Source organism: Ceratotherium simum, chromosome 5 (assembly GCF_057802395.1).
Source record: "Ceratotherium simum simum isolate JZ-2026a chromosome 5, ASM5780239v1, whole genome shotgun sequence".
NCBI classification, from domain to species: Eukaryota; Metazoa; Chordata; class Mammalia; order Perissodactyla; family Rhinocerotidae; genus Ceratotherium; species Ceratotherium simum.
Genome location: NC_141904.1, coordinates 47571283 through 47596231, shown reverse-complemented (window position 1 = coordinate 47596231; position 24949 = coordinate 47571283). Strand labels below are relative to the sequence as shown.

At 41.1% G+C, this 24949-nt stretch overlaps 1 protein-coding gene and 1 non-coding gene across 2 annotated transcripts in view; one reads left to right on the top strand and one right to left on the bottom strand.

Annotated features, from left to right (window-relative positions):
• The window catches only part of SACM1L (SAC1 like phosphatidylinositide phosphatase), a 70818-nt gene extending 49554 nt beyond the window's left edge, over nucleotides 1–21264 (bottom strand). The window contains exon 1 of the mRNA XM_004419600.3: nucleotides 21134–21264. Coding sequence (XP_004419657.1) covers nucleotides 21134–21165 — 32 coding nt within the window. The 5' untranslated portion in view covers nucleotides 21166–21264. The remainder of the gene's footprint in view (nucleotides 1–21133) is intronic.
• A 301-nt stretch (nucleotides 21265–21565) lies between these two features.
• On the top strand, nucleotides 21566–21638 carry TRNAR-ACG (transfer RNA arginine (anticodon ACG)). The gene has a single exon. It is a non-coding gene; the product is annotated as a tRNA-Arg (tRNA).
• The last annotated feature ends 3311 nt before the right edge of the window (nucleotides 21639–24949 follow it).

The following is a 24949-nucleotide window of genomic DNA, read 5'->3' as shown; positions in this document are numbered from 1 at the left end:
TAACTTAGTGATTTCAGACAATGGTGAACACTAGAAAGAAAATAAAGGTAGAGTAGGGAGATCTGGGGGAGGGAGTGGTAATCAGTCCTCTTGAAGATTAAAGGAAACAAAATGTAAGACCTCCTGGCACAATCATGAACAGACAAGATATCTCTGCCCTTAACTACGCCTACGGATGAGAATGCTTACCCTAACTACCTCATGGAACAGTGAGAATCCAGTGAGCATTTATGAGGTGCTTTGGCAAAGCATAAAAGGGCTGACTCACAGGAATGATAACTTTTTGTCATTAACAAAAACATTCTTTAACAGAGAAGGGAGAAAAGTTGCAAATTTTCATGACAGGACTCTGAACACAGGACTAGAAAGGTTATTCAATTCATGCTTTTAAAGAAATAATATAATGGAAGGCATTGATATCACATGGACAATATCTGAGTGATTTACTTTTGAAAGGAAGATACTGGAATCAAATTATATCCCAATTTAAATAAATTCTGTTTGAATATATGTAACTGGGATACATGAATAGCAACATATTAGCTATTTAGCTTAATTTATATCTATCTTCAATTGTATTAAGCTGATGACTTTATTATATATGTGTAATTAGGTATAATTATTCCAATAATGCTATTCTAAAAGTAAAAATACGTACATTTCACATTTTGGCCCCAGAATTACAGTGAAAAATCTGCTTTCCTCGTCATAATTCCAAGTTTCTTAATACTTAAAGAACTAAAATATTTTCCAACATATCTGGATAGAATTCACACCAATGTGAATCTGCATGTTTATAAGAAATATATCCAAACAAGAATATGACAAAAGCAAATCTGAGAAAAAGTTACATTCCAAAATAAGAAACCAGAGTTGCATAGTAGGGGTAAAGCCTCACCCAAAATATCAAGACTATATAAAACAGCGCTCTGATTTATCAAAGACAAATGTCTCAAAATAACAAAAAATTTGAATAAAAATTATAAATGAATGTCTTTAGTGATTTAATTACAAAGATATAAGTTTATAACAAGAAAAAAGTGTTTAGGATAAAAGACAATGTTAGCTTTAAAAAGACAGCATGAGATATTGGTTACACCCTGCTACTCCTTCCTGCAATCATTTTTACTTTGCATTGCTAAAAGTGTGAACAACTAAACTGCAGACAGAACGTGCTAACAATTAAGAGCTTTATTTTAGGGCCGGCCCCGTGGCTTAGCGGTTAAGTGCGCGCGCTCCGCTGCTGGTGGCCCAGGTTCGGATCCCGGGCGCACACCGACGCACCGCTTCTCAGGCCATGCTGAGGCCGCGTCCCATGTACAGCAACTAGAAGGATTTGCATCTGTGACATACAGCTATCTACTGGGGCTTTGGGGGGGAAAAAAAATAAATAAAACATTTAAAAAAAAAAAAGAGTTTTATTTTAGAAGCGATTGTGGTAGGGAGAATTCTAAAAATGTCCCCCTAAGATTCCCATCTTCTGATTATTCATTGAATCTAGGTACTGCCCTGCAGATGGAATTAAAGTTACTAATCAACTGGCCTTAAAATAGGGAGATTATCTTGGATTCTTGAGGTGGGCCCAATGTAATCACATGAGCCCTTAAAAGCAGAAAATGACAGGGCCGGGCCCCGTGGCTTAGCAGTTAAGTGCGCGCGCTCCGCTACTGGCGGCCTGGGTTCGGATCCGGGGCGCGCACCGACGCACCGCTTCTCCGGCCATGCTGAGGCCGGGTCCCACATACAGCAACTAGAAGGATGTGCAACTATGACATACAACTATCTACTGGGGCTTTGGGGAGAAAAAAGGAGGAGGACTGGCAATAGATGTTAGCTCAGGGCCTGTCTTCCTCAGCAAAAAGAGGAGGATTGGCATGGATGTTAGCTCAGGGCTGATCTTCCTCACAAAAAATAAAAGCAGAAGATGACAGAAGAGTCAGTCCAAGAGACACGGCAGGAGGGGAAGGGAGATTTCAATCATAAGAAGGATCTGACAAGCTGTTGATGGCTCCTGAGATAATGGGGCCACATGCAAGGACAGGAGAGAGGCCTCCAGAAGCTCAGGGTGGCCCTAGGCAGAGAGCCAGCAAGGAAACAGGGACCTCGGTCCCACAACCACAAGGACGTGGATTCAGCCAACACTCAGAATGAGCTTGTAAGTGGACTCTTCCCCAGAACCTCCAGTATGGAATGCAGCCCTGCTGACACCTTAATTTTAGCCCAGTGAGACTCATGTTGGACTTCTGACCTACAGAAGCTACTGGATAATACATTTGTATCATTTTAAATCTCTAAGTTTATGGTAATATGGTACAGTAGCAACAGAAAACTAATACAGTGACCAAATCCCTGTAGAATGAAATAATCTTCACATTAACCCCTGGCCAAAACACACTCACAAATAGAAACACTTTATCTTCTTGGCACTAAACAATGAGATGCTTCCCTCAACTGAATTTTTTGATACCTGGAGTTTGGGTTTCTAAGTGATAAAACTTTTTAAAAACCATTTTCAATGGAAAGTCTTTAATTTAAATTTTATTAAACCAAGGTTTTTCCTTATCTCTTAATCTAAGTATAAGTAACAATGTTTTCTTGACTGAGTAGGGTCTATTTTTTTGTGTGTGTGTGTGAGGAAGATCAGCCCTGAGCTAACATCCATTCTAATCCTCCTCTTTTTGCTGAGGAAGACCAGCTCTGAGCTAACATCTATTGCCAATCCTCCTCCTTTTTTTTTTTCCCCAAAGCTCCAGTAGATAGTTGTATGTCATAGTTGCACATCCTGCTAGTTGCTGTATGTGGGACACGGCCTCAGCATGGCCCGAGAAGCGGTGTGTTGGTGCGCGCCCGGGATCCGAACCCGGGCCGCCAGTAGCGAAGCGCGCGCACTTAACAGTTAAGCCATGGGGCCGGCCCAAAGAGTAGGGTCTATTTTGAACACATCATTTCTGTGCCATCCTACCAGAAGAGGATGCCTTCAAATTCTAGTAATATAGTACAGTGAAAAAATTACAGAATTTAAACTCTTATAAACCTGGTTTGAATCCCAACTTCATGCTTATTATCATGAGTCCCTGAACAAACCAATGACCTTCCCTGCTCAGTTTCCTCTCCATTAAAAAGAGAGAAGTGACAGGAGTGGGTAAAGGAGAGAACACACGTGATATGCCCAGCACTAAGAAGGGACTCCACGAAATGGCGGCATTATTATATTACTACACAATCTCAGAGCACTGGTTTTGTTTTTTAACACGTCAGCTGTCTTTAGTCTCTGGACAAAGCCATCATCTATGCTCCTACTCAGCTGCTTTAGTTTCACATCTGAGGCAAAGTTTAACAGGTTTCAGATAAAGTGTGAGCAGGGCTGCACAGTTCTGACCACTGAGTAAAGTCCACAGGTTTTATTATATCCATTTTTTTCACATTGCTCAGGGGTCTATGTTCTTCTAAGTTCACAGCTGTAACTGGGGAGACAGAGTTAGCACAATTTACTTCACACAAAAGGTGTGTTACTTCTTTAATAACTAATGTTATTCTTAATATAAAAAGATGATTAATAGACACACAGTCTCAGAAATCAAATTCCTCCACTTTTTAACACAATGCACAAAAACACATAGCTTGTATCTAAATAAACAGCCAATTCGGGGCCGGCCCCGTGGCATAGCGGTTAAGTGCATGCGCTCTGCTGCTGGCGGCCCGGGGTTCAGATCCCGGGCACGCAGCGATGCACCGCTTGTCGGGCCACGCTGTGGCGGCGTCCCATATAAAAGTGGAGGAAGATGGGCACAGATATTAGCCCAGGGCCAGTCTTCCTCAGAAAAAAAAAAAAAAAGAAGAAGAGGATTGCCATGGATGTTAGCTCAGGGCCGATCTTCCTTACATACGTACATACATAAATAAATACATAAATAAATAGCCAATAGAGAAATGCATATTGCTTTCCCTTAATAGCTCATCCTCTTGTACTCCGACTACCTTTATCTATATAAATGCACTTAAGCTTCTCACCTGGCAAAATTTATGTAATGAAAATAAATTATTTGAATGAAATTAATGAATTGAAAAGCCACACTTGTTTCCATATACAAGTTTTGGTGTGTAACCTAATAGATAACTTTCAGTCAGTGAGAACGTATTTATTATAAAATCAAGTGTTTACGAGAGCAGAAAAGGCTCCTAATAAAATTTTAATATATAATTACATTAAATATATACATATAAATATATTAAAATATATATATGGAACAAAAAATATCCCTATTATAAGCAATTAAAAGTTTTTCCAAACTTGGCATTTAAATTTAAAACTGATCTGGAAGCGTGTGGGAACGCTGATAAAACATATAAATCTTGCATTAAGACTTTAAATCATATACAAAAAAACACACAGCTATAGAACTGGGCCTTTACTAATTGTTATATTCCTAATAATCACAGTCAAAGTTAATGACTTCACTATGTGCTTAGAGTCCTTAAAATGACAAAGTTAGAAACTGAAATTTCTTTTATAAGAAGATGAAACATACAATACATATCACTTCCAGTCTGGATAGACACATTTGAAATGAGAAGATCAACAAATTAAAATTTTCACTGAAGTAGAATGAAATGAATCTCCAAGAGTGAAAACCCTGCAGACAAAAAGCCTTGATATCCTTTCCGAAGATGGAATCTGGGGAGTACCAACAGGTGGGTACAGGCTGCGGAGCAGATATTAGTCATTCAAATGCAGGTTTGGGAGAGGAAAAGTGCTTGGAAACAGGCTAACAGGCGGGAAGGAGGAAAGAGAGAGGGGCTCCATCCAGGATGTTCAACATCCATTTAGCAGGAATTCCAGAAGACCACAGAAAAAGAAAGAAATTATCAAAGAAATAATGCAAAAAACATAACAACAACAACAACAAACTCAAAACAAAGGACAAGTTTCCAGATGGAAAAAGCCCATCAAACAAATGGAAAACGCACACATCAGGCACATTAAGCACACAACTTCAAAACACTAGACAGGGCCGGCCCCATGGCTTAACGGTTAAGTGCGCACGCTCCGCTACTGGCGGCCCGAGTTCGGATCCCAGGCGCGCACCGACACACCGCTTCTCCGGCCATGCTGAGGCCGCGTCCCACATACAGCAACTAGAAGGATGTGCAGATATGACATACAACTATCCACTGGGGCTTTGGGGAAAAAAAAAGGAGGAGGATTGGCAATAGATGTTAGCTCAGAGCCGGTCTTCCTCAGCAAAAAAAGAGGAGGATTAGCACGGATGTTAGCTCAGGGCTGATCTTCCTCACATAAAAAAAACACTATAGAGACACAACCCTACAGTTTCTAGGAAAAAAAAAAATCAAGAGAAAGAAGCATTGAAATATTCAACAGCCACGCTACTGAATTACTCAACAGCAACACATTGGACTATTCAACAGCAAGGTGTTTAAAATTCTAAAGGATAATAATTTCTAATTGAGAATTCTATACTTCGCCACACTATCAAACAAGTGTGAGGATAGACGGAAAACATTTTCAGATGCGCAACGTCTCAAAAGACACCTCTTTACTCTTTCTTAGAAAGAAAGAGCATTTCATCAAAGCGGAGTAAATCGAGAGAGTTCGACTTGCGATCCAAAACAAGAAAGAGGTGAAAGAAATTCTCATGACAGTGGTTCCAGGACAACAGCAATGCAACAGGCCTAAAGAACAGCCAGTCCAGATTAAAGCAGGGGGACAGAGGACTTCTAGAGGTAAATCTCCGAGAAGAAAACGAATTGATAGTTACCTGACATGTTTGAGAGTTTTACTGCCGTCAGAGACTGAAGATTAATTAGCGATAAGTTAAAAAAAAATCAAGTAAATAAAAAGAAAAAAGGTACTTTTTAATTCCAGGAAAAACAAAATGCTTTTATAAGCAAACGTAACTAAAATATACTACTGACTTCGTTTGAACCATATCTATATAATCATAACAATGTGAACACTGAATATCTTACCATAACTATGTTGAGAGGAGAGGAGAGGAAAAGAGAGACAGGTGTAAAAGTTAAAGTCTCATCTTCTAAAGTAGGAAGTCATCAGATAACTAAAACTGAAAACAAATCAGGAAACAGCAGTACATATAAGCATGTTGTTTAGAAATGTGGAGTAAAATACCAGAAGAAAATGCTTAAAAAGTTGAAAGCAGATGTTTCTGGGACAGTGGGAATTGGGAATGCAGAAGGGTGCTCTTTTATTATAAGTTTTGTGTACTGTTTACTTTTAAATCATATACAGGTATTAAACTAAAATAAACATTAAGTTTTAAAAATGTGTTAAAATAATAAAAACAGGGCCGGCCCCGTGGCGTAGCGGTTAAGTGCACGCTCCGCTGCTGGCGGCCCGGGGTTCGGATCCCGGGCACGCACCGACGCACCGCTTGTCAGGCCATGCTGTGATGGCGTCCCACATAAGGTGGAGGAAGATGGGCACAGATGTTAGCTCAGGGCCAGTCTTCCTTAGCAAAAAGAGGAGGACTGGCATGGATGTTAGCTCAGGGTTGATCTTCCTCACAAAAAAATAATAATAATAAAAACAAAAATAAGAGTAATTGTGGATCAAGGTAGAGAGTTCTAGCCCAAGGGCTGTAAGACCTTTGCCGGATCTCACCTCTCAGAGAAATGCTGCTAGAATCTAAGTTGCAAGTGCTGCCACAAAGCTATTCTGATAATGTTACTGAAAATGGCTTAAGAATTGGGGCAATGAAGATAGGAACAGTAACTGCCAGCTAATCAGCATTTCTAAGAAGAGTAATGATAAGTGATGACTCAGAATTTATATAACCATAACAGCAGGTGTCACCGCAACTCACAGACGTCTACACATCCCTCTGCCGTCTTTGTCTCCTTTCCCTCCTCCCATTTCCCACCACTCTTTAATTGGCCTTAATACTGATCTGAATGAAGTATATTTGTTCTATGTAGTAAATTTTATTCTGTAAGTTTTATGTTCCCAGCTTTCATTTCAAAAGCTAGTGAGGGCCGGCCCCGTGGCTTAGCGGTTAAGTGAGTGCGCTCGGCTGCTGGCGGCCTGGGTTCGGATCCTGGGCGCGCACCGACGCACTGCTTCTCCAGCCATGCTGAGGCCGAGTCCCACATACAGCAACTAGAAGGACGTGCAGCTATGACATACAACTATCTACTGGGGCTTTGGGGGAAAAAATAAATAAATAAAATTATAAAAAAAAAAAAAAAAGCTAGTGAAATTAACTTTAACTCTCTAGCAGTCAGAAACACTTGAGTAAATATCCAGTGCTGTAATTTTTTGCTAGTGTATAAGGTTTTATTATTATTTTTGTTTTTCAATTTTCACCAAACAGGCTACTAAGTCTCTGTAGACAAGGACTCTGAGCTTACCCATTCCCCCTGGTATTTTTCACACCAGAAGATAGCAGCAGCTCAATCAATTTTCTTAGAGAACATGACATAGTCAGCAAACACCTATATTAAGTAGTTTTTTATATATGGCCCTTAACTCTTGTTTTCTTTGGCTCAATGACAGAGTAAACAAAATTTTAAAAATTGTTTCCTTTCTCCTAGCTAAGGACAGATCTTGACAGATCAAATGTTAACTGGAGTTGAGGTTATACTGTAACTAATAAGAGAAGAAAGAGGGAGCAGGGCATTTTCCGACAGAAAGTCTACAAAGTGTCACTGAAGCCAAGTTCTGCCTGGAGTTCTTCAAAATTCACAGGCTATATGGAGTTCTCAATATAATAAATATACAGAAACCAAGACAGAAGACTCAATGTCAAACAAAAATCTTGGAGAAAACCCTCTCCTTGTGCAAAAAGAATGGCGTTCCCTCAACTGCTGTGAAGTCTTTCATTTCCATAAAACTCTCTCACATTACTTATTTTATGAAATAAAGTTAAGACAAGGAGACTCCCTCCAAGAAGATTATTTGGTCATTAACTATGTTGCTGATATCAAATCTCTAAAGTTCAAAGTAATACTGTATACCAAAAAGGACTCGGGTCCTACATAAACTGGTGAGGTTCTCAGAATCCAAAAGGTATTAAGTATTAACTCCAACTGAACGAGAATACTACCTTGTTTCTTTCAAGACAGGGGGTCAATAGCAACCCCGAGTTATGGTTTCTGTTAAGATGACATATATTTTGGAAAATCTATCAAAAGAGCATAATACTTAAATAACAATCACTTCCTATTTTGACTACTTTCATTTGGTTGACTATTTTGCTTTTAAGCACTACTGCCCAAGTATAGGATAAAAAAGAAAAAGAAATCACAGGGCACTAAAAGTTAAAATTCAACAAGGGCAATTCTATTATACTTAATATAAATGCATTTAATCTTATAGTCAACTGGGATTCAATAGCTTTTAAGACTGCTTTTAAAAAATTACCCTTGTTAAATTTTAAGAAAAGCAATATATTTAATTATAATATAAACATCAGATATTATTTTTATTTCTTTTCAGTTTTGGCAATATGATTTTTCTAGTGTCTGAAAACATACTTTTTTCCCCATGTAACATTTATATATTTCAGGCAACTAACCTCTTCAAAATCCTGTCAAATCACAATCAGTAAAACTAACCGACTTCAAAAATAGTAATATTTGCTGACCTCACACCCATTAGAACGGCTATTATCCAAAACAAAACAGAGAATAACCAGCGGTGGTGATGATGTGGAGAAAGTGGAATCCTTGTGCACTGTTGGTGGGAATGTGAAATGGTACAGCTCCTGTGGAAAACAGTACGGCAGTTCTCCAGAAAATTAAAAACAGAACTACCATATGATCCAGCAATTCCACTTCTGGGTATACACTCAAAAGAATCGAAAGAAAGATCTCAAAGACATATTCATACACCCATGTTCATAGCAGTATTATTCACAACAGCAAAAAGATGAAAGCAACCTAAGTGTCCACTGATGGATAAATGGATAAACAAAATGTGGTACATCCATACAATGGAATATTACTCAGCCTTAAAAAAGAAGGAAATTCTGACACATGCTATAACATGGATGAACTTTGAGTATATTATGCTAAGTGAAATAAGCCAGTCACAAAGGGACAAATACTGGATGATTCCACTTACATGAGGTACTTAGAGTACTCAAATTCATAGAGACAGAAACTAGAATGGGGGTTGCCAGGGGCTGGGTGGAGGGGCAATGGGGAGTTGTTTACTGGGTACAGAGTTCTAGTTTTGTAAAATGAAAACAGTTCTGGAGATGGATGGTGGTAATGGTTGCACAACAATGTGAATGTACTTAATGTCACTGAACTGTATACTTAAAAATGGTTAAGATGAGGCAGGTGACGTCAGCATCATGGCGGAGTGAGCTTTCCCGTGAACTCTTCCCCCGATAACATACAACAAAAGGAACAGTCACAGACCAACAACGGAATCCCAGACAGTGAAAAGCTAGAGCGGAGGGATCCACACTGCCACACATCTGAGAGCAGAACGTGCTGGGCCCCAGAGGAAGTGGGGAGAGGTAAGGAGGACTCCTCTCCCTCCCCATCAGATCAGCGATCCCGGTCCGCGCGGCTCCCAGAGAGGGGGGAGGGGCGGCCCTCGGCGGGGAAACCGTGGCTCTTCGGACTCTCTCAGCCAGTGGGGAACTCCGGCACAGAGGACTCAGAGGAGCCACAGGGCTACCATCAACATCTGAGCACCCCAGAGAGCAGATAAAGAGGGGCAAACGAGAAGCCTCCCCCGTCAGGGACCCAGAGGGCAAAAGAGAGAGCTCCCCCCTCCCCGCAAACCGGAGTCTGCAGCTCAACCGACCAGATCAGACCTAGCGATCCGCGGCAGACCAGACCAAGCGATCCGCGGCAGACCTGATCAAACGACGGACCCGTGGATCACAGCGGGGGAAAAAAAAAACAAAAAAAAAACAAAACTGCGGATCGCAGCAGAAAAAACGGGGCAGAGCACAGGGGGCTTAGACTACACAGCCCTTTACCACCAGACAGTGGCGGCAGGTGGAAATTGCAACCAGAGATTTCCAGGATGAGGAAAAACAAAACCAACACAGGAACCACAATGCAAAAATATATGAAATCACCAGACCAGAAACAAAATGAAAAGCACCCAGAAATCAACCCCGAAGACACAGAAATCCATAAACTAAATGACAGAGATTTCAAAATAGCTATCATAAAAACACTCAACGAAATACGAGACAACACAAACAATTCAATGAGATTAGGAGTTTCTTCACAAAAGAGATTGAAATCATAAAGAAAAACCAATCAGTGCTGATGGAGATGAAGAACACAATGGAGGAGATAAAGGAGAATCTGGAATCTCTAAAGAACAGAGCTGACAATATGGAGGAAAGAATTAGCACCTTAGAGGATAGGAATACAGATATACTCCAGATGGAAGAGGAGAGAGAACTAAGACTAAAAAGAAATGAAGAAAGACTCCGAGAAATATCTGACTCTATTAGAAAATGTAACATAAGAATTATAGGTATTCCTGAGGGAGAGGAGAGGGAAAGAGGAACAGAGAGCCTATTCAAGGAAATAGTAGCTGAGAATTTCCCAAATCTGGGGAAGGAGCAGGAAACATCAGTAAGCAAAGCCAACAGGACACCTATATATATTAACAGACACAGGCCTTCACCACGACACCTAGTGGTAAGGCTAGCCAGGGTCAACGACAAAGAAACCATATTAAGGGCAGCTAGACAAAAACAAAAAATAACGTACAAAGGAACTCCCATCAGGCTCTCAGCGGATTTCTCAACAGAAACTTTACAGGCTAGAAGAGACTGGAATGATATATTCAAAATACTGAAAAGACAAAAACTTTCAGCCAAGAATACTCTATCCAGCAAAAATATCCTTCAAATATGATGGAGAAATAGTAACTCTCCCAGATAAACAAAAGCTAAGGGAGTTCATGGCCACGAGACCGCCACTACCAGAAATACTCAAGAAGGCCCTCAGGCCTGAAAAAAAGAAGAGAAAGGGAATACAAAGCTTGGAGTAAGGAGAAAAGTAGGTAGACAAACTCAGAAAAATAGTAGATCTTTACCGGAATAGGTTAGTAACCACTTAAATACTAAATTCAAAGATCAAAGGAAGAAATTCACCAAAAATAAATTTAACCTCATCACTGTAAACACACAGCCATAACACAAGATAGAATAAGGTATAACAAGAAAAACTTAGAAGAGGAAGAGGAAAGCGACTGAATTGATTTAGTACAAGGAAATAGGAGGCCATCAGATAATGGACTATCTTATACACAAGATTTTTTGCCCAAACCTCAAGGTAACCACTAAACAAATAATCAAAACAAAACCACATATGATAAACAAAAAGAAAACTAGAAGAGTCATAAGACAGAACAACCAAACTGAACTGGCAGTCCAAAACAAATGGGACAAGAAACAAAGGAAATGCAAAAGAATCAGAAAATAAGTGACAAAACAGCAACATTAAGCCCTCATATATCAATAATTACCCTAAATGTAAATGGATTGAACTCTCCAATCAAAAGATACAGAGTGGCAGGATGGATTAAAAAGCAAGACCCAACAATATGCTGCCTTCAGGAAACACATCTTAGCACTAAAGACAAGCACAGGCTCAGAGTGAAAGGATGGAAGACAATACTCCAAGCTAATGGCAAACAAAAGAAAGCAGGTGTTGCCATACTCATATCAGACAAAGTAGAGTTCAAGATAAAATAGGTTAAGAAAGACAAAGAAGGGAAATATATAATGATAAAAGGGACACTCCATCAAGAAGACATATCACTTATAAATATACATGCACCCAACAAAGGGGCACCAATGTACATAAAGCAACTATTAACAAACCTAAAAGGAAAAATCAACAACACCACAATAATAGTAGGGGATCTTAACACCCCACTTACAGCAATGGATAGATCATCCAGACAAAAAGTCAATAAAGAAATAGTAGACTTAAATGAAAAACTGGACGAGATGGACCTAGTAGACATATACAGAGCTCTCCATCCAAAAACAGCTGACTACACATTCTTCTCAAGCGCGCATGGAACATTCTCTAGGATAGACCATATGTTGGGAAACAAAGCAAGCCTTAATAAATTTAAGAAGATTGAAATCATAACAAGCATCATTTCAGACCATAAGGCTATGAAACTGGAAATGAACCATGAAAAAAAAACTGGCAAAGTGACAAAAATGTGGAGATTAAACAACATGCTACTGAACAACCAATGGATCATTGATGAAATTAAAGGAGAAATCAAAAACTATCTGGAAACAAACGAAAATGATAATATGCTATATCAAACCATATGGGATGCAGCAAAAGCAGTCCTGAGAGGGAAACTCATAGCGATATAAGCCCACCTTAACAAACAAGAAAAAGCCCAAATAGGCAACCTTAAATTACACCTAACAGAACTAGAAAAAGAAGAACAAACAAAGCCCAAAGCCAGCAGAAGGAGAGAAATAATAAAAATCAGAGCAGAAATAAATGAAATTGAGACCAAAAAAACAGTAGAAAGGATTAATGAAACAAAGAGTTGGTTCTTCGAGAAGATAAACAAAATCGACAAACCCTTAGCCAGGCTTACTAAGAAAAAAAGAGAAAAGGCTCAAGTAAATAAAATTAGAAATGAAAGAGGAGAAATTACAACGGATATCATGGAAATACAGAGGATTATAAGAGAATACTATGAGAAATTATATGCCAACAAATTGGACAATCTAGAAGAAATGGATAAATTCTTAGACTTATACAACCTCCCAAAATTGAACCAAGAAGAAATGGAGAATCTGAATAGACCAATAACAAGTAAAGAGATTGAAATAGTAATCAAAAACCTCCCAAAAAATAAAAGTCCAGGACCAGATGGCTTCTCCAGTGAATTTTACCAAACATTCAAAGAAGATTTAATACCCATCCTTCTCAAACTATTCCAAAAAATAGCGGAAGATGGAACACTTCCTAAATCATTCTACGAGGCCAACATCACCCTGATACCAAACCCAGACAAAGACAATACAAAGAAAGAAAATTACAGGCCAATATCGCTGATGAACATTGATGCAAAAATCCTCAACAAAATATTGGCAAACCGAATACAACAATACATTAAGAAGATCATACACCATGATCAAGTGGGATTTATACCACGGACGCAGGGATGGTTCAACATCCGCAAATCAATCAACGTGATACATCACATCAACAAAACAAAGAATAAAAACCACATGATCATCTCAATAGATGCAGAGAAGGCATTTGATGAGATACAACATCCATTTATGATAAAAACTCTCAATAAAATTGGAATAGAAGGAAAGTACCTCAACATAATAAAGGCCATATATGACAAACCCACAGCCAACATCATACTCAATGGGGAAAGACTGAAAGCCATTCCTCTGAGAACAGGAACGAGGCAGGGCTGCCCACTCTCACCACTCCTGTTCAACATAGTACTGGAGGTTTTGGCCAGAGCAATTAGGCAAGAAAAAGGAATAAAAGGACTCCAAATAGGTAACGAAGAAGTGAAACTCTCACTATTTGCAGATGACATGATTGTATATATAGAAAACCCTAAAGAATCTGTTGGAAAACTATTAGAAACAATCAACAACTACAGCAAAGTTGCAGGGTACAAAATCAATCTACAAAAATCAGTTGCATTTCTATATGCTAATAATGATCTAACAGAAAGAGAGCTCAAAAAGATAATACCATCTACAATTGCATCAAAAAGAATAAAATACCTAGGAATAAATCTTACCAAGGAGGTGAAGGACCTACACAATGAGAACTACAAGACATTATTGAAAGAAATCCACGATGACAGAAAGAAATGGAAAGATATCCCATGCACATGGATTGGAAGAATAAACATAGTTAAAATGTCTAAATTATCTAAAGCAATCTACAGATTCAATGCAATCCCAATCAGAATCCCAATGACATTCTTCACAGAAATAGAAAAAAGAATACTAAAATTTATATGGGGCAACAAAAGACCCCGAATAGCTAAAGAAATCCTAAAAAAAAAGAACAAAGCAGGAGGCATCACAATCCCTGACTTCAAAACATACTACAAAGCAATAGTAATCAAAACAGCATGGTACTGGTACAAAAACAGACACACAGATCAATGGAACAGAATTGAAAGCCCAGAAATAAAACCACACATATACGGACAGCTAATTTTTGACAAAGGTGCTAAGAACATGCAATGGAGAAAGGAAAGTCTCTTCAATAAATGGTGTTGGGAAAACTGGACAGCCACATGCAAAAGAATGAAAGTGGACCATGTGCTATCGCCATTCACAAAAATTAACTCAAAATGGATCAAAGACCTGAAGGTGAGACCTGAAACTATAAAACTCATAGAAGAAAATAGAGGCAACACACTATTTGACATTGGTTTTAAAGTAATCTTTTCGGATGACATGCCTACCCAGACTAGGGAAACTAAAGAAAAAATAAACAAGTGGGACTTTATCAGATTAAAGAGCTTTTATAAGACAAATGAAACCAGAATCAAGATGAACAGACAACCAATCAGCTGGGAGAAAATATTTGCAAAACATACATCTGACAAGGGGTTGATCTCCATAATATATAAAGAACTCACACAACTGAACAACAAAAAAACAAACAACCCGATCAAAAAATGGGCAGAGGAAATGAAGAGACACTTCTCCAAGGAAGATATACAGATGGCCAATAGGCACATGAAAAGATGCTCAACATCACTAATCATCAGGGAAATGCAAATCAAAACAACACTAAGATACCACCTCACGCCCGTTAGAATGGCTATAATCACCAAGACAAAAAACAACAAATGTTGGAGAGGCTGTGGAGAAACAGGAACCCTCATATACAGCTGGTGGGAATGCAAATTGGTGCAGCCTCTATGGAAAACGGTATGGAGATTCCTCAAAGAATTAAAAATAGAGATGCCCTATGATCCAGCCATCCCACTATTGGGAATCTATCCAACGCACCTGAAATCAACAATCCAAAGAGGCTTATGCACCCCTATGTTCATTGCAGCATTATTCACCATAGCCAAGAAGTGGAAGCAACCTAAGTGCCCCTCGACCAACGATTGGATTAAGAAAATGTGGTATATATATACAATGGAATACTACTCAGCCATAAAAAAAGACAAAATTATCCCATTTGCAACAACATGGATGGGCCTGGAGTGTATTATGTTAAGTGAAATAAGCCAGAAAGAGAAAGACAAACACTGTATGATCTCACTCATATGTGGAATATAAACCAACACATGGACAGAGAAAACTGGACTGTGGTTACCAGGGGCAGTGGGGGTGGGGGGTGGGGGGTGGGGGGTGGGGGGTGGGCACAAGGGGTGAAGGGAGTCATATATATGGCGATGGACAAACAAAAATGTACAACCCAAAATTTCACAATGTTAGAAACCATTAAAACATCAATAAAAAAAAAATGGTTAAGATGATAAATTTTGTTATATGTATTCTACCACAATTTAAAATAAAATTACTATTTGCATAGTTATGACACAAAACTGTAGGAAAAACGTATTTCCTTAAAAATCTTACATAAAGAATTAAATCAAAATCTTAATGATCAAATTTACCATATCTCTGGTTGAAAACATACAGACATAACAGTTTACTAGATTTGACGATCGATAAGTAAAAACTTAGAAAAAAGAGCCTCTGAGCCCACTACACCCATACCGAGATGGTGCTCCTCCCATGACCACTCACTCATCCTCCTTTTGTGTCCCAACGGTCTCCCCATCACTGAGTCACTGCCTGGGCACCTCTCCTACAGCCTCGGTTCATCCCTGATAACCCAGGAGCCCAACAAATCCCAAACCCGGCTGATATTTCTAGGAAGCTAATTAATTTTAATTCCATCTTCTTCCTCAAAACCCCAAGGTCCCTCCTAGTTCCTATTCTCTGTACGTCCTAAAACTCACTCACTCTAAAAATCAGACTCCTTCATAGGACCAGGTCTAAACACCACCTAATCTGAAGCTGTAATCCACAGCAAAATCTTCCAGACCCCCAGGCCCTCCAAAGAATCTCTTCTACCAGCATGCTCTGGTTCTCACTCAGCTTGGCCCAGCCCTAAAACACCTTTTAGAGTACATAAGAACTACCAGTACACCTAGTTAAACTTGCAGATTCCCAGGCCCCATCTTCAGAGATTTTCACTCCGCAGGTCTAATATGGGGCTTTGGAATATGCATTTAAAACAAGCACAGCAAGTGATCTGACGCAGCCTAGCACTAATCTAGACCTCGACCCCCCACTCAACTAATGCCTTGGATACAAACTCCACATCATCCGTGCCTAAATTTATGAGGATAATCTTTGCTTCTCTCCATCCTTCCTTGCAGAGAAATGTGTGAATAATGTACTGGACAGACTACACATGTCTTCATCACAGTGTCGGTTAGTTTACATCTGTCGTCAGAGTTGTGTCACATCTGCCCCAACTGACCTCACAGCTATGACAATCTTGCAAGAAGAAAGGAGACTTCCTAACTGAGGAAAAAATGTTTCTTCAGAGGCAAGCTGCAGCTTGACTCAATTTCTAAAGGATTTCCTGCCTTACACCTATTTCAGCTGACCTCTTAAAAGCAAAAAAAAAAAACATGCTTTAAACGTTTCCAATAATGGACTTCTGTTGGAACTGTTTTGTAATTTCAAATTTATCACTGTCTGACATTATCCAAGCTTACTCAACTGATTTAAAAAGAAAAAAGGAGTTACAAACAGGATATTTAGAACTTCCTGGAACACACGTTTAAAAAGTATGAATTTTAAATTCTGAACAAATCAATATTGTTTTCTATATTAAACATGCATATGAACATGCCAACTATTTTCAATTACAAGTGACTCATTTCTATATCAGACATGTCCAAGGACTAAGGCAAGAGCAATCTGATAAGAGAAGAAAAGGTAATTTGAATAACGCAGTGTAATGGAAAGATCACTGGACACTGGGCCTGCTGTGTCCAAGGCAGGTTCTGCCATGCCTTGCCTGTGTGACCTGACTGTGGGGCCAAGGGCAATTATTTCCTTGTCTTCAATAATGACAGAGGATATACATCAACCTATGACCTCACAGAGGCACTGGAAAGACAATACTATACACAAAATGACTTAAGCTGCTGCTACTTCAAAAGAATCCATTCCAAATTACCCCAGACTGTGTTCTTTTTGAAGTGGTGGTAGGTGTTCTACACTGGAAAGTTCTTTTCATTTACTGAGCCGATTCACTGAGGACCTGTTCTGCACAAGGCTTTATGCTAGGAACTGAGGAGGACTAGAGAAGAAATCAATGTTAAGGTATTTCTAATATGTTCTACATATTTGCAACCTAGTTGGAGAAACAAAGTCTATACAATGACTTCATCATTGCTAGGTGGCAGAGTGAGTGGTTCAAAGAGTGCTATGGATTGATCATTCTAACTTTCAGTCCTCTTGTCCATGGGACAGTAAATCCACTGTTAATCAATCTGAGGAGACAGAATGCACAACCATATGGATGCTTCGGGCTAGCTGCTGTGACAGTAAACCGTTATGGGAGCTCAGTGAAGGGAAAGATGTGGGAAAAAAGGCTTCTCAGAGAAGGTGAGTACCTGTTAAGTTGCTGGATATTTCACCTACACTCTTTCAATCTGTATCATAATCTTGTGAAGTAGTGACGTTCTCATTTTACAGATGAAAAACTGATTCAGAGATATTAAGTAATACGGCCAGGACACAACCCAAGTAGCAAGGTCAGGATATGAATCTAAGTCTGTTCTGACTAAAAAAGCCTAAGATGTCTCAACTCTCCCATGGATGTGATCAGTGGGTAAAGAGGTGGAGAGAGGAAGAAGGCATTCTGGGTAGAAGGATCAAAAGAAGCCCAAGCTTGAAGATACAAGAGGGTGGCCAACTCTGCTGGAGGGGGGAAAAAAGCACTGGGCACAGCCAGCCCGGTGGTGTAGTGGTTAAGTTTGGGCGCTCCACTTTGGCAGCCCGGGGTTTGCAGGTTTGGATCCCGGGCGCAGACCGATGCACCGCTTGTCAGGCCATGCTGTGGCAGCGTCCCACCTATAAAGTAGGGGAAGATGGGCATGGATGTTAGCCCAGGGCCAATCTTCCTCAACAAAAAAGGAGCAGAATTGGCATCGGATATTAGCTCAGGGCTAATCTTCCTCACACACACACACAAAAAAGCACTGGGCAGTTATGGGAAATAAAGTTAGGGGACAGATTGTGAAGAGGCTAGAATACAGATGGCTAAGAAATGTAAGCTTAATTCTATAGGTCAGTAAGATGGAACTGGAGGGGCCGGCCCCGTGGCTTAGTGGTTAAGTGCGCGCGCTCCGCTGCTGGCGGCCCGGGGTTCGGATCCCGGGCGCGCACCAACGCGCTGCATCTCCGGCCATGCTGAGGCTGCGTCCCACATGCAGCAACTAGAAGGATGTGCAGCTATGACATAAAACTATCTACTGGGGCTTTGGGGGGAAAAAATAAATAAATAAAATCTTTAAAAAAAAAAAAGATGGAACTGGAAATTATAAGCAGGAGAGTAGAGGATGAAACTGGGGCATTAGGAAAGTGAACTTGATAGCAGGACAGAGATGGAGTGGAGAAAATGTATGGCATAATGCAGAAAAATTATTACTAAAATTCCAAGCACTTATACAATATTTAAATAAACTCAGTAGTAATATTTTTGTAATAAAATAATCAAACTATCTCTTGTATGGATCTTTCTTTTTTTTTTTTTTTTTTTGGTTAAACTTGATGTTTCATTTATTTACTTTTTGTGTGAGGAAGATCAGCCCTGAGCTAACATCCACGCCAATCCCACTCTTTTTGCTGAGGAAGACTGGCCCTGGGCTAACATTCGTGCCCATCTTCCTCTACTTTATATGGGATGCCGCCACAGCATGGCCTGACAAGTGGTGCTGTGGTGTGTGCCCGGGATCCGAACCCGGGCCGCCAGCAGCGGAGGGCGCGCACTTAACCGCTAAGCCACAGGGCCGGCCCTGGATCTTTCTTAAAACATATCTCTAGGCACATTTTAAAAAATGGCTATTATGTCCCACTAATTCTTATATGGATCAGAAACCACTTCCACCTCCAAATGCATCTAAGACAATGTGGCATCTTAGGTGAGAGACCACATTTAAAAACCCCAAACAGCATGCCTCAGAACAGGAAGGGCCAGAAAGAAGGAACAAGAGCAGACGCTCCAACTTACAAACTCCCAGTACAGAAAAACGAAGTTGCAAAAAGGTTGTATCTTCACATTTACAGAAGCACTCAAACCTTTTTTTCAGGGAAAAAAGTGAAGGACTGACAAATGAGAGCATGTCTTTCACATAACCCCAGATTTACTTTTTCATCCAAACAAATTTATAGTTCCCACTTCTCACAGAAATCAATACAAAAGCATCAGCCTCACCACTTCAGGGCCAAATTTCCTTTCTCTTTTACGGATATAGAGCGCTTTTTTTGGTCTGGACTGGTGAATTTAGGGCCTGGTTGGCAGCTCATAAACAATCCTAATTCTCAAGTTCTCCATCCCATTCAATCTTTGCCACAGGAAAATGCAATTGCTTTCAGTAACCTAACGCTGAGCTGCATCAAGCCAAGGCTCCATGCTGCTCAAACACATTTGAGACTTGGTGTAGGATCATATTAAACTCTTTAGTGACTATCAGATAGACAACAATAACCTAATTAGCCAGAAGAGCACATGCGACACTGGCCCGGCCAGTACCTTAGTCAAAGACATTTTGATGGACTCATTCACCAACAAAGTGATCACCTTGCAAAGGGAAACTGGAAGAGAACACAGAAACTTGGCGAGGAAAAGGTGGAGGGAAGCGCGCAGCTGGGGTCTTTCAAACAGAATCACAGTAAACAGAAGTGGCAAAGGGGAAAAATAATCACCATCTTTTCTGCAAAATATCTGATGTCGAGGAGATCCCCGCGCTCCCAATTCTGCACTCTTAACTTTAAACTGAACCTTCCAGAAAGTTAAGTGAGCTTAAGGTTCTGGTGAGCATAGGAAGTGCCCAAACCACACTGTGAGGTCCTCATATCCTTGCAAAGGTAATGTGATACCAATGCCTAAGTATCAAGATATTTTAACTTATTTAGAAATGGATGAACTTCTCAAAAACTACATTTGCTTCTGCTGCCAAAGACATCCTCAGACTATGGCCACTGGATTTTCAAACAGTCTAGAGATAAGCATTAAGCACAAAATAAGCAGAACAAAGTTAATTACAGACAAGAAAAGCGTAGGGGCTGATGGTAATGCAAAGGGAAATACATGTTTTTATTTATCCAGGACAAGCCAAAAACCCTACAAATACCTAACTTACAACTCTAACGACCAAAGTGTATTTTATTTCTCAAAGCTTCAAGAACTTGGCTTTACCGAAAAGTCAATCTGCAGTGCCAAAATTCTCGAGATTAGCCTCTGGCGAGGAATGCGGACTTCAGAACCTGCTTTATGCTTGTGCTGTACAAAATTTAAAGCCAAGTAAATCTTTCAGGACCTTAAGAGTACTAACTGTACTTTAAATTTTTTCTGTATCCTAAAGAATGGTCAGGCAGGCTTCGACGCCCAGATAGAGAAAGGCTTGTCGATTTGTGCGTGGACTCTAACGTGCTGCTATGGGTCCATTAAAATAAGAAAAAAAACTTCTCTTTTACCTCTGTTAAACTATAAGCATAAATTTAGCCGCCACCTCTCCAAAAAACGTGAGGAGGAGCATGCCGTGAAGGGCTGCACCCAAACGCGGACCCCGGCTCGCTGGGAGCCGGTCTGCAGCTCGGCTCTCCGCCCTCAGTGCCGAGGCCGAGCCGGGCGGAGAAAGGCTGGCCGGACCGTCGCTCCCCGGCCAGCGGCGAGACGCGCGGGGCCTCGGGGCGGCCGCAACCCACAAGCTCCCGGAAGGGCCGCGCCGGGCGAGGAAGGCGGGGAGTGCGGGGGGCTCCACACTGGGCCCGCCGCCCCGGACTCGGGAACCCTCCCGGGGCCGGCGGCCCGCACCTGCCGCCCCGCCCGCCACCCCTCCGGCCGTTCCGGTCAACGGCCTCCGGCCCGTGGGACTCACAGCTTCAGCCGCTCGTAGGTTGTCCCCGCCATCCTGCACCACCACCTCCTTCCTTCTCTTTGCGCCCGCCCCGCGCCGCCACCTGGGTTACGGCGCCACCAGTCACCCGGGCACGGCGGCCGCAGCGCTCGGCCTCGCCCCGCCCCTCTCCCCGCCCCGCCCGGCCTGCCAGCGAACGGGAGGCGGCCGTGGACAAACTTAGTGCGCGCGCTAGCGAATGCAAGGGAGGCTGTCCGAGGTGCCGAATTGGAGCACGCCGAAGAGAGCGCGTGACGTCGCCGCTGCGGATTGGCGGAGTGCGTTTGCCGGGACAAGGCGGAGCATTGGGAGTCGTGGCGCCCCGCGCAGGCACAGAAGTGCAGTAATTGTATGAGGGGAGCGTGTAGCTGCGTAACGGATGATCTACATTACAGGGAGGACTTTGCCAGCAGAGGGCCAGTGGCGCAATGGATAACGCGTCTGACTACGGATCAGAAGATTCTAGGTTCGACTCCTGGCTGGCTCGAAGCGCACTTTTTGCCACTTTCGACTTTGATTACAGGGTCTCCTTGGAAAGGACTATGGCTAAAGTGTCAAAGTTAAACATCTTGAATTTTAACGCTACTTAGCCCAAAGTGTCATCTTTTAAGCTGTGTTTGGAACACGAAGTTGTGTGAGTTGATTTGTAAATTGCAAAGCGCCCTATTAATGATGTACATAAAGAGTCTCTGCAAATTGGGTACATTTAGGAAAACACTCCTGGAAAGGTGGCCGTTTGCAGTGGGGGCGTGCTGTGGCCGTAGGTTAGCTACCGGAAGACACAAAAGCGCATTTCAGGCAGCAGCTCGGGCGTTTTTTCCGTGTAGCGGAAACCTCTGTGGTGATATGGGAAGCGGCGCAGTCCCAGTTTCCCAGGACGGGGTGGGCTCTCGCTCTCACCCTCGGCGGAGAGGGAAACGCTGCAGTGCGGCTGCGCGCGTTAGAGGGGGTCGGCAGAGTGCTCGGAGTCTGCAGCTCTGTCCTTGGAGAGCTCCGGGTCCAAAGGCAACCTGGCTCCCAAATTCCATCGAGAAACCTTAAAACATGGGTGGTTTTGCAGTAAGAAGACTCCAGATAACCTAGTATATTACCCATTTTATAGGTGCCTCGCTCGAAGAACTGAGAAGGCGCGAAACGTCCACGGCAGAAAGTGGACTCGAACCTAAGGAGTGGCTGAGACATCGAACGCTGTTTGTTAAGCAGTCTCTCGCTCGATCAATTAATTTCTCCAATATAATGTTTTTTCCTCCTGAGGAAATTATAGAAAATTTGTAAAATACAGAAAATTATTGGGAATAAAAATAACGCGAATTCCCATCCCGAGATCATTACTATTAACATCATAATTATTTTCCCTATAGACTTTTTCTTCCACACTTCTTAAAATATGAATATACTATTTTTCCAAATTTGGGGTTGTACGGGAAATGTCTTTGTGTCTCATTTTGTCCCCTTAGCTTTTTGTCTGAGACTTAAGGTTATTAAATGTTCTTTGAAGATAACCCATTAGAGAACTAGGTATTTTAAGCATTTCTCTTTTGTAGGGAATTTGGGTTATTGTCAGTTTAACACTTTGTAAAAATAATGCTGTGTGGAATTATTTCTGAATGTCATATAAATTTCTAGATGTGGAATGATCAGATGGACGTTTTTAAGGTCCATTTCATGGACATTTTAAAGACTTTGGTACGTATTTTCAAACTGCCCTCCAAAAAAATTAAACCAATACACACTTCCATCAACAGCATCTGTTTCCTTGCATGCTAACCAACACTGAGTATCATAAATTTCATTATGATTTCTTTGCAATTTTCATAATTGAAAAACAGAACTTCCTTTTACTTACATTTGTTACTTCATGTATATTTTTTCTCTTGATGTATGTATTCAATTTTTCTTATAGATTTGTTAGACTTTTTAATATATTAAGGATATGAATTCTGGCTATCAAACACATTGCAATCTTTTTCTTGTTTATAGTTTACCTTTTCCTTATATTTTTGAACCTAGAGTAATTTTCACTTTTATATGTTCCAATTTACCAGTATTTTACTTTACAGTTTCTTCTATGCATATGTGCTCTTTTCAAAATGTTTTGTGTTTGTATTTTTTTTTCCATTTACTTTAATTAGTTTGTAATTTATTTTGTTAGTCGTCCCAATGGAAAGATCAATTAAGTCTTAAAGCCTATCATGCTTATTGAGCAATTAAGAGCTCTAAGCTCTTTACCTGGACTAATTCAATCAATCCTACAACAATCCCTTAAGGTAAGTTCAGTAGTTATCCCCATTTTTACATGTGAGGGAACTAAATTTGCTTAAGATCGATCATTGAGCAATTAGGTGATAGAGCCTGAGTTAGAACCTGAGTCTGGGCTCTTGACCCCAAAGCCATCCTGCCTGTGGCCTTATTGTGCGCCAGAGGGGACTCAGGGCCAGTTCCCTGTCTTGGCATGAACAGTGATCACATATGCACCTCACCCCTTCTCCCCTGCTGGTTAGCAATCAGAAGACTTCATCTCTAGTCCTGATGATGCTTCTACTCACCAGCTCTGGGCTCTTGGACATTTCCTCTCCTTTAATAAAACGGGGATTTAAGTTGCAGCCTATCTTGTAAGTCTTTAAGAAAAGAATGCTTCCAGCTGGACAGCCACCTCCCTGCAGAGAGCTCCTGCCCAGGCTCTCTGAACATGTCACCATGTAGAAATTCTGTCACCACAGAACTAAGAGACACAAAGGTTGACCTTTCTTTGCCAATTGTGTAATACAAGCCAAGGCCTTTGTGAACATCAGTGAGACTGAAAAGTAAAAACTGATCCCGGCAAAAACAGGCATTCCTCTGGGGTTTTGAAATGCTAAACAAGCCAAAATTGAATTCTAGGGAAAGCAATATTCAGGATGAGAAATCAGCCAAGGATAGGTAATATAAATTGACCTCGTTAGCCAAGTTTTTTCTATAGCAAAATTATGTTACCTATGTAAATACAAATATAATTTTTTACAAAATCTGCCAAGGAGCTTCTCATGGAAACAATCGAAGCTACAGATGAAGCTTGTTGGTACCATCCAAATGATCTCTGCAGTCCACTTTTACGTCCACGCTTCTACAGGAGAGTGTGGCTGCCACGCATGGAGTTTTGATTCATTGTCTGTTGTGGGGTCTGCCTTCCTGCTAAGTCTCCAAATTGGGTGTGTTCCCTCACTTCCCCTCCATCATAGGCCTGCTGTAGGCCAGGTCCCCTGGGCAACGCAGGGCCCACAGCAGCCTGTCCTTGAGGACTTGGATCAGTTGGAGGAATGTGCGTGTAACCAAGTGGTGGGTGTGCCTTAGGCTGCCTTACACACCTGGGGGCATCCACATAACCAGGACTTCTCCTGAAAGTGCTGCACACCTGGGCTGTCACATACCCAGGACCTTCTCCTGGACCAGACCTCCCTGGCTTCTTTTTCTCCCACAGAATATGACCTACTCTAAATGTTTTTACACCCTGAGTCCAAGGTCCAAATCACTTTTATGTATGAAGCACTTCCGTTTTCAACCCAGGGAAAATGCAAACCCTACTTTTAGCGATGCTTGAAGAAAATGCACTTTATATCCCCAGGATATTCTTTCATTTCCACCCAAAAAGTTTGTTGGACTCCGTGGTCGGCTGAATAGTGCCCCGCAACCCAAGATGTCCATGTCCTAATCCCCAGAACCTGTGAATGTCTTCTTACAAGATAAAAGAGACTTTGCAGGTGTGATTAAGGGTCATGAGATGAGGGGATTACCCTAGATTATGTGGGCGTGCCCAACGTA